General features: G+C 35.3%; 1 protein-coding gene across 1 annotated transcript; it reads left to right on the top strand.

The window, feature by feature from the left end:
• The first annotated feature begins 9,933 nt into the window (after window positions 1-9,933).
• Window positions 9,934-10,419, top strand: LOC141714327 (protein FAR1-RELATED SEQUENCE 5-like). The gene has a single exon (XM_074517852.1). It carries the CDS (start codon window positions 9,934-9,936, stop codon window positions 10,417-10,419), a length of 486 nt encoding a protein of 161 aa, XP_074373953.1.
• Window positions 10,420-10,952: the final 533 nt, after the last annotated feature.

Raw genomic sequence — 10,952 nt, 5'->3', positions numbered from 1 at the left:
TGGAAATTCTGCGAAAAGAGAAGTTGTATGCAAAGTTTTCAAAGTGTGAATTTTGGCTAAAAGAAGTGCAATTTCTTGGTCATGTAGTTAATAAAGAAGGAATTAAAGTGGACCCAGCTAAGATAGAAGCTATAATGAATTGGGAAAGACCCAAGACTCCGACGGAAGTCAGAAGTTTTCTGGGATTAGCTGAATACTATAGAAGATTTGTGCAAGATTTCTCAAAGATTGCCGTTCCATTGACAAAATTGACGAGAAAGAATGAGAAGTTCGTTTGGACAGAAAAGTGTGACGAAAGTTTTCAAGAGTTAAAGAAGAGATTGGTAACCGCCCCTGTGTTGGTATTACCAGATGATAAAGGTGAATTTGTGATATTCAGTGATGCTTCCTATAAAGGACTTGGATGCGTGTTAATGCAACACGGGAAGGTGATAGCATACGCGTCAAGGCAACTCAAACCGCACGAGCAAAAGTATCCAACGCACGATTTGGAATTGGCAGCAATAGTGTTTGCCCTTAAGATTTGGAGGCATTATTTGTACGGGGAAAAGTGCGAGATTTATACGGACCATAAGAGCTTAAAGTATATCTTTACTCAGAAAGAACTGAATATGCGACAAAGAAGGTGGTTGGAATTGATCAAAGATTATGATTGTGCGATAAACTATCATCCTGGAAAGGCAAATGTGGTAGCCGATGCTTTAAGTCGAAAGGAAAAGTTGAATATGTTAACGTCATCGGAAGAATTAATCAAGGACTTTGAAAAGATGGAAATAGTGGTGCAGACTCCAGAATGTGGAGGTGAAGCCATTTATGCAATGCTGTTTCAACCTGAAAGTTTGGAAAAGATTAGATGCTGTCAAGAGCAAGTGATGAATCGCGAAAGGAATAAGTTGACGGGAGAAGAAATTAAAGCTCAAAAGGATGGAAAAGGGATATACCGTGTTAACTAACGTATTTGGATACCTGATGTTGTGGAACTAAAGCACGAGATTTTGCAAGAAGCGCATAACTCGAGATTTTCAATTCACCCTGGAAATACGAAGATGTACCGGGATTTGAAAGAAAATTTTTGGTGGCCAAACATGAAAAAGGAAATTGCGGAATGGATAAGCAAATGTTACACGTGCCAAAGAGTTAAAGCGGAACATCAAAGGCCAAGTGGACTGCTTCAGCCACTGGACATACCTGAATGGAAATGGGAACATATCGCAATGGATTTCGTGGTAGGATTACCTAAAACCAAGTCTAATCATGATGCGATTTGGGTGGTAATTGATCGACTGACAAAGTCAGCACATTTCTTGCCGATAAACGAAAGGTTTTTATTAGAGAAGCTGGTCAAAATGTATCTGGATGAAATCGTGATGCGTCATGGAGTTCCTGTATCTATCGTGTCTGATAGAGATCCAAGGTTTAATTCGAGATTTTGGCGACAATTCCACGACCATTTGGGAACGAAATTGAAAATGAGTACGGAATATCATCCGCAGACAGACGGACAAAGTGAAAGGACAATTCAGACAATTGAGGACATGTTGCGAACCTGCGCAATAGATTTCAAAGGAAATTGGGACGATCATTTGCCCTTAGTTGAGTTTTCCTACAACAACAGTTATCACGCAAGTATTGGCATGCCGCCTTATGAAGCGTTGTATGGAAGAAAGTGTAGATCCCCTACTTATTGGGACGAAGTTGGTGAGCGCAAGTTAATTGGCCCCGAGCTAGTGCAGCAAACGAATGAAAAAGTTGAAATGATACGAAAGAGATTAATTGCAGCTCAAGACCGACAGGCAAAGTACGCGAATCAAGAGCGGAAAGATGTGCAATTCAAAACTGGAGACAAGGTCTTGTTGAAGATATCTCCTTGGAAAGGTTTAACTCGATTCGGAAAGAAAGGAAAGCTAAGTCCAAGGTACATTGGACCATTTGAAGTATTGCGACAAGTTGGGAAAGTGGCGTATGAATTAGCGCTACCGCCGCAAATGCAACATCTGCACACTGTATTTCATGTATCTCTCCTGAAGAAGTATAATGCTGATGCGAGCCATGTGATCGAGTTGGAACCGGTAGAAATCCAACCAGATTTGTCCTATGTGGAACAACCAGTGCGAATTTTGGATCGAAAAAAAGGACGCTTAGAAATAAAGTTGTACCTCTAGTTAGAGTGTTGTGGAGAAATCCACTAGTCGAGGAATCGACCTGGGAATTAGAAAGCGAAATGAAAGAAAAGTATCCCCATCTATTTGCTTAGATTAGATTCTGGGGACAGAATCCTTTTAAGGAGGGTAGATTGTAACAACCGAGAATTTTGCGTCGTAATTAAGAAAGTAAAGTATGTGTTATGTGATGAGATTATGTGATTAAGTGGTGATTATTTGTTTTATCTGTATACTAGAGTTAAGGAGCGTGGATAAAAACGTTCCAATTTAAAGAGTCAGCTTAGAAGTCAAGCTGTGGTTTCGGGCCGTCAGGTAGAACGGAACCCGTCCTAAAATGGAAATTAAATAATATAAAATGTGAATTATATGTGAAGTAAATGAATGAAGTATTTCGTCTTAAGAGACGTGTTGATTGACAAAGGTAATGAGAAGCGTATTCGAAACGCTGAGCGTCGGGCCGTCAGGCTGAACGTGACCCGGTACGCGTAAAAAGGGAATAAAGATTAAAGAGGGATAGATTCTATGATCAGACCTGAGTCGTTTTGTGACTATATGCGTGTGATTGCTAGACTGTGTGCATGATTATATGTTCTGTGATAATTTCTGTGAATTTTAAAGGAATTATGTGATTTACATAAGGGTTTATTTAACCTTCGTGCTATTTTTATAAAATCATCTGAGATAGATAAAAACATGGGATTTGTTCTGTTATCTTCGTAGAGGTCTTAGAGACTTTTTAAAAATGATAAGTGAATTTAATTGTGGATCTTTGCATTTTTAAATTGATTTTTATGTGGAAAAGGTATTTATTAAAGCGAGTTTGCGAAATTCATATAAAATCAACCGCTCGCTCAAATTCTTATTATGAGTAATAGATGAAAAGCTAATTTCGAGACCTACGCGTTAAAAATGTCATTTTCAATAATTCTCGACTTTCCGAGAGAGAAATATTTTTATTTTGAATTTTGTTACATTTGAGTAAAAAGAGAAACAAAATGCAAATTAGAAAGTGGGTTAGTAGATTACTATTTTACCCTTATTTGGTGGAGTATAAAACACTCCTTTCTTCCCCCCATTTTCTTCTTCTTGCCGTGCACTCACTCTTTTCTCTCCTCTTTTTCTTTCACTCTCTCTCTCTCTCACTCGAACAACTCTCTCTCGGCTCTCTCATCAATTTCTCTCGGTATCCTTCCATTTTCCTTGATCAAACTCATCAATTATCCTTAATTCTTCATGATAAACACTTATGTGTAGGTAGAAGTATGTGCATGTGTGTATTGGTGCTTGCATGCCGAAGTGTGTGTGTTTTGGGTTCGGTTTCAAGCCAAGAACCGAGGGCTTGCTTGATTAGTTCATGTTCTGTGATTAACGTGCTGAAATTAAATTGCATGTGGTGTTGTTGCATAGATTTTGGTTAAGAAATCGGGGGCTCATGGTTGGACACCCTCGAATGAGGGCACCACCGTGAAGCCACCGCCACCGGTGATGAACTCCGGTGAACTGGTGGTGAGTTGTGATGTGAAAACTGAACTCTACACAAAATACACTTTAATTTTAGTACATGCATGTGGTGCTTTTCTATATAACCGAATGGGTTTATGTTCTTAAAGTGATCAAGTTGGTTTTTGACCATGAAATCAATAGTGGATAATTGTTAATAAAAAGGTTGAAATTTATAAACTTGAAATGATGCATGCATGTTAAGATTTCTTGAAAATTTGGAAAAGGATTTTTGGCTTCTTTGATAAAAATCGAGTGGGTGTTTGATTAAATGATTCCTTTGATTGTAAATGAATGTGTATATATGATTGTGCTTAGAAAAATCAAAAATTGAGGTTGCATGTGAATCTTTGCTTCGGGTTTTGTGGACTTTTGCTTCGGCTTTTGTTAATAAAGAAGAGGGAATCGGTTTTTACGGGTTAATCTTGTTGAATACTAAGTTTATGTGGCTTAAACGTGATTGCATGTTAGTTTTAAAAAGGATCAAGATGTGCATGTCCTTGTTTGGTTCTTGGATTGTGAATTTTGAATTTTTGTCGAATAGAAAATGGGTTTAAAAGAGATTGATTTATGATTAAGTGAATGCATGCATGATGATTGAATAATTTGATTAAAGTTGAGTCATTAGGTGATGTTTGGCTTTGTGCTTCGGAAATCTTGATGAGAATGAGTTAAATGACTAAGTTAATGTTTAAATCAAGTCGAAAATGTGATATAAGACTTTGCATGTCAAGATTGATCTTTGCATGTGTGTTTTCTTGATAAACCCGAATGGGTCTTAGGCTTAAAAAGAGAATTGAGTTGATTTTTGCTAAAAATCTTAGTGACTAATGAGAACTTGCTTGCATGACCATGATTGAGTGGTGTTTATGTTCGAAATTTGTTAATAAAGAAAATGGTGCTAGTTTAAATGTTGGATCATACTAGAACTAAAGTTGTATGGTGTGATTTTTGAGAAATTTGATTGTATATGTATAATTATGGTTCGGATTTCTATGATTAAAAGAAAGGAGAGTGGTTCTTTAAAGGTTGTTAATTGAGATACGTGTTTATGTGAATTAATAGGCCATATGAACTTAAGGTCAAAACTTGGTTTTTGATAATCAAATATGAAATGATTGGATGCGTATATGTGAATATCTATGGATTGTTTAGTTGATTGTATTATGTGGTTCGAATTTAAGAAAAAAAAAGGGGAATGAAGTCGATTGATATAAGTGATAGTATGCACGTAAATGTTTGGTTGTAAATGGGTCTAGTACTCGTAAAAGAGTCGTGTTAGTTTGATTTGAGAAATAGCCTAGGTCAAGCGAGTATGCTTTGATTGCTAGGTATATAAGGATATGAAAACTATGAGACAGAATTGTGCTATGTGCTACGTGCTTATTTGTATAAGCTATATTCGTATGTTCGAGAATATAATCGAGTTATCGTATAGAGTGATCGTTCCGGGAACGAGAGTTGGGAATCTCATTAAGATTTTGGTTTTTATTGTAGATTCGGAGCGTGAGGGCATTCGGGCTAGGAAAGGGAAAAGTATACTAGGTGGCAGTAGTTCAACCCTCAGGAAAGCAATTTCAGGCAAGTAACTCTGATTACTTGTGTAAATGATTATAAAGGAAATGTTGTTCATACCATGTAGAGTATTGAACTGTTAAAGTATGAAGCCCTTGCTTTATGAAACCCTGATATTGATTTGAAGTACCCTTTGTTCTTGATAACCTGTTATTGATAATCCTATTGATTTCACCCGTTGATAATCTGCCTTTCTGTTCCAGTTTCCTATAATGCCATGATCATATTGAACCTTTAATTATCTTGGTTAACTCTGTTTAATGATACCTTGTTTCTCTTGATCGCCCTAATGATCCCTAAGTTATTTCTGATCCTTCAAATTTAGTACCTTATTAACCTTGATACAGAATTCTTGAGAATTGTTCCTTGCGTATCTTTGATTCACTCCCTGAACTTTGTTTCTTTAAAAATCTGAATTAAGAATGAGTTTCGACTTGAAAGAGTCCGAATGATTTCAAAGGCTTGGTAATGATAAAATGAATTGTCCACTCATGGAAAGAGGCTAGTGGGACTAGTCCAATTTAAGGCTGAAATTATGCCGAATGGTACCTTAAAGACCGGAATGGAGGTCGATACGGGCTGATCACTCGTATATAATGAAATGGAAAGATAAGTGATCCAATCAAGGGTTCTAAATGATTATTTAAGAAAAGGAACTGAAACTTTTATTCAGTAAATTGATTTTTGGAAATGAAAATGGTTTATACTATTTTGAAAAGAGTTGATTATGTTATTGTGGAGCTTAGAGCTCAGAACCCTGATTCCTGAAATTGTTGATCATATGAATGATTCTATATCTTGAAATACTGTTGCTTTCCTCTACCGAAAGATCTATTTTGATCCTATAATGATTTGTGTTGAATGTCGGCTTTCATCCTGTTTCGAGCCTTGTTTCTTGAAAGCCCAGCTATTCTTCAGATACCTTTCCTTATCTCAAAGAAAGCAAAAAAAAAAAATGAATATACGGAAATCTGCCACCTAGTTTAGCTAAAATAGAATGCCCTAGTTTGTTCAAAGCATATTGAGAATTGTTATTGTAGAACTGCTATTTAGTTACTTGCTGAGTTTTATACTCATTGTTTTGTCTTAATCTAACCATGACAGTTAAGCAAGAAGATGGCCAGGCTTAGGCGCACTGCTCGTAAGAGCGTACCTGGTGGTCCCTACCGTGTTGAGGGCTTCCAGTTGCCAGAGCACGTAGTACAGGTTATGAGTGAGCTCGCGCCTAGTAAAGAGGTGTTTAAAGATACAATGGGTTATCTGTCGGTTCCCAGCCGGAATCGATATTGATTATTTAATAATATTTTGGGTTTGTAAGTTATATTCGATGATTGGTAGTTGTAATCTTGTCTCATACTTTATCCTGTTGATCCTGTTAGCAGTTAATCAGGGTTTATGCATATTTAATTAGTAGATTAGAGGTGTGTGAGTCCTCATTTCCTAACCCCGAGATTGAGGTCGTCATAATAATAATCCTATGTCACCTTTTGTTGGAGTAGTGGATATGACTATAATCCCCTCCAATATTAATACTTGGTGGGAGAAGGTATTATTTTATCTTCTCATACAAGTCATTTTTTAAAGATTATAATTCTCTAATTGTAATCTCATGTGAATCAAACATACTATTGAAAAAATTTAAGTATTATATTCCAATCCCAAGTATTATCCATCAAAGCAAATATAGGATAAAATTTTAAAAAATTATATTCCAATATTACACTTAATCCTTCCAAACAAACATATGATAAGATATTTTAATTCATAGGACTAATTTTGATGAAATTATTTATCCGCGGATTATTATCTCGGGATTATAATCCCATGAAACAAACATGGCGTTAGGGTATACACTTTACAATAATTTTAATTTAAATATTTTTTATGAAAGTAAGGAGACTGAATTCTTAACTTTAAATAATTATCTAAAATTAAGCGAGTTTTCAATACAAATTTTAAAATAATTTTTATAAATGCAGGGGGTTAATTTATTTGAGCAATAAATGTAAGGGATTAATTATATTAACATAATGTTTAATGTACTAAATTGGGTATCAAAATTTGACCACAAATGTGGCATCGGTGATTTAACAATTTGAAATTCTTTCATCTTTGAAATTTACTTGAATGCAATGGCCCACAATTAATAATTGATTTGTGGTCAATAAGATCACAATACGTGATATTTGAGATCTATTTTGGATACCAATTTGAAACCTCTAAAATTATTCATTCTATTATAACAAAAACATCATTCAACTTTTATTTTTTATATATAAATTCTAATAAATTTAAATTTATTTTTAAAAAAATTAATTTTAAGAACTTTTTTTAATAATGTTAACCTTACACACAGTAACATTTACGTACCGTTTGAACAAAAATTGATTAACGGGTGCTATATTGCGAACTTTAAGGTAAAAAATGCATTTTATTAAATTCTATGGTGTGCCTTCTAATGTGTGTCGAAAAAATACACAATAAACACTAAATTTTATGAATTTTGTGTAATTTCATGGGTAAAATTATTGTAAATGTAGCGTTCCATCTATATATATAATTAGAGGAACAATCAAAATGCATCAAATTCACGAGAATTACTATTTATTAGGTGTTTTTAAGCACAGATTTGAAAATCAAAAATCCTTTTATTAAAATAATAAGTCTCGAATAAAGAAAGGACTTAAAATAAGGGTATCGAACATTATTTATTCTTAAATAAAGTGCTGATAAATAGGGATGATAATTGGTACTGAACCGATGGATACCTGATCCGTACCAACCCGATTGGGTTTTACTGAACCCGATTTTTTCGGGTTTGGGTTCGGGTTTGATTTTTAAACTCGAACTATATTTCAGGTCGGATTTGGTTTTAGGTCATATTGTTCCGAACCCGACCCGAAACCGAAACCCGTTTCAAACCGACCCGAACCCAAACCGAAACCTGTTATAAAATATATTTTACGTTACTTATTACTTATTACTATTGATATGATAATGATATAGTCATTGGTCTTCTTGTGACTCTGTCCCGTAATTCGGCCAAGCTAGATGATCGTACGTATGTAGCTTTGTTTCGCCTCAATGAACAACCTCACATCCTTTATGATCTTCATCTAAGCCAATATCGAAAACTGGATTTTAGTTATAATCTCAACTTTTATGACTTTTTCAAAGAATGCGTTGTTTCTGGTTCCATCAATGGCATTATCTGTCTAGCCTCTTTGTGTAGACCATGTACTCATTTTGTTGTTTTATGGAACCCCTCTATCAAGTTATGGTTTACTCTACTAGCCAGGATTCCTTGTCAGTAATCCACTCTGAAATTCCATTTTTTACCACACAACTAAAGTGTAGCCTTATTGTCAAGGGTGTCCCCTATTGATGTCAAGGAACTACCACCACATCAGTTATCGTATTTATAACATTTTTCAAAGTAATGTTATTGATTCATTTGATCCTCGTACCGGATCGTATAAGAAGATTTCGTATCCACAAACTTTCCGGATTGTAAAAATATTTTGGGTTTCGGTTAAACCTAAACTTGATTGAAACCAAATGGGTTCGGGTTCAGTTTAGATAATTCGGGTTTTGACAGGATTCAGATTCTGGTTAACAAAACAAAAACGAGTTCGGATTTGATATTTGCAAACCCCGTTTCGACCGACCCGTTTGTCATCCCTAAAGGTAAACTGTAAATATCTTTTTAAATTTGCTACTCTTTTCCTTGTTGGGTCATGTTCCCTGACAATCATGTGTCAGGGAACTGTTAACCAATACACCACTCCCTGGCCGTTGGATGAACAATCCAACGACAAAGATTTAAAAAAATACCCGGTTCGTGCTTTTTTTCTCGCGGAATGCTGCCTTTCCGCGTATATTTTCCGCAGAAGGTTTGACCCTTCCGCGGTTAATAATAGGGGAAGGACTTTAATTGCAGTTTGTAACCCTAAAACGATCACACTTTCCTTTTTGTGTAACTTTTGTCAAATTGGAAAGCAAATTTAGGGGAATTATTGGTTTTGTTCATCCTTACTCAGTAAATACATTTGGTAAGCTCAATTTCTTGCTTTTTTCTTGTTGTAATTATGGATAAGATGTTTGTTAGGTTTGAAGGTAGAAAAACTTTGAAAAAGTGATAATGTTGTAAATAGTGAGGTTGTTGATGTTAGTGGTAGTTGCTTACGTAATGATAATGTAGATTATGTTAACCTTGTTAATGATTGTGATGAAGATGTTTTTATTAGTGAACATAGATTTCAAAATGAAGATTTGCATGAAAATAGTGAGTTTATGCATGATATTAGTGAGACAAGGGATAAGAGTGTTGTTGGAGATGAAGATATTGTAATTCTTTTCTTGAGTCAAAATTTCCCTAATTTAGTAGCCGCCGAAAATGTAATTAGGGCCTACGCTTTGAAAAATGGGTTTGCAATTAAGATCCAAGATACACAAAGGCGTGTGGACAAAATAATATATGCCCGTGCTTATGTTTTAATTAGCGGGAGAAAACCGCGATAAAGAACCCGTAGAGGATGAAAAAGTTTTGATAGGAAGTGTAGGTAGTGAGAAGAAGAAAAGGCGTAGAGATAAACTTCCTAGAAGTGGATGTAAATTTAGAATTCATGTGATTAATAGGCGAAATACAAGACATTGGGAGATAACATCGTTGGAGTAAAATCATAATCACGAAGTTATGTCGTCTTCTAAGATGAGTTTGATTAAAAGGGAGCGACATGTAACCGCCGCTCAAAAGAATTTAATTAAGAGTTTCCATGTTTCAGATATTGCGCCTAGACAACAAATGAATATATTTGGAAATATACACGGAGGAGAGGAGCAAGTAGGGTTTCATGCCCAACACTTGAGAAATGTCGTGCGTGATTTTAGAAAAGATAATTTGGGTGTGAATGATGCTCAAGCGGGATTGGATTTGTTACATCGGTTAGAAAAGGAAAGTGGAGGAAGTTTTTTTATTCGGACTCTAATTGATGAAGAAGGAAGATTGAAGTGCCTTTTATGGGTTGACCCCCGGTCGTTATTGGCCTACAATTTTTTGGTGATGTGGTTGCATTCGATACAACATATCGAACAAATAGGTATGCTATGCCGTTTAGTGCCGTTCACCGGGGTGAATCATCACTATCAATCAGGTTCTCTTTTGATTTGCACTAATGCGTGATGAATTGAAGACTACATTTGAGTGGGTTTTGGGTACTTGGTTAGAGGCCGTTGAAGGAAAAGCACCTTTGGCTATTATCACCGATCTAGATCAAGCGATGACGGGGGCAATTCAATCTCAACTACCAAACACGACACATTTATTGTATTTATAGCACATTAGTAACAAATTTCTGAAGAAGCTGTTAGGTCCCAATATGTTTGTAGAAGGGGGGGTTGAATACAAACTATACCGTTTAATCGAATTTAGTGCAGAATAAAAATTGAAAAAAAAATTCAAGTTAAATAAAAATATTATTAAACTTGAAAGGTGTTACAACAACTGGTATCGATTATAAGGGATTAATCTCAAATTAATTATCACAAATCTAGAATAAATTCGACATGAACTTTTTCTATTTTTGCAATAGAAAGGATCAAATTCTAAAAGCAATTTGAGATTAAGTTCAAGGGATTTTGATCCGCTAGATAGTTACACAAGAACAAGACAATGATTTCTAGTGGTTTAGATTTAACTTTAATTGCTGGAAATAT

The sequence above is a fragment of the Apium graveolens genome, chromosome 3 (genome assembly GCF_009905375.1).
Source record: "Apium graveolens cultivar Ventura chromosome 3, ASM990537v1, whole genome shotgun sequence".
Classification (NCBI taxonomy): domain Eukaryota; kingdom Viridiplantae; phylum Streptophyta; class Magnoliopsida; order Apiales; family Apiaceae; genus Apium; species Apium graveolens.
The sequence above is the reverse complement of the archived record's forward strand: the minus strand, read 5'-3'. Positions and strand labels throughout refer to the sequence as shown.

Excerpts from the sequence above, each read along its gene's own strand:
- LOC141714327 (XM_074517852.1), top strand. The coding sequence starts at position 9,934 with ATGTCGTCTTCTAAGATGAGTTTGATTAAAAGGGAGCGACATGTAACC.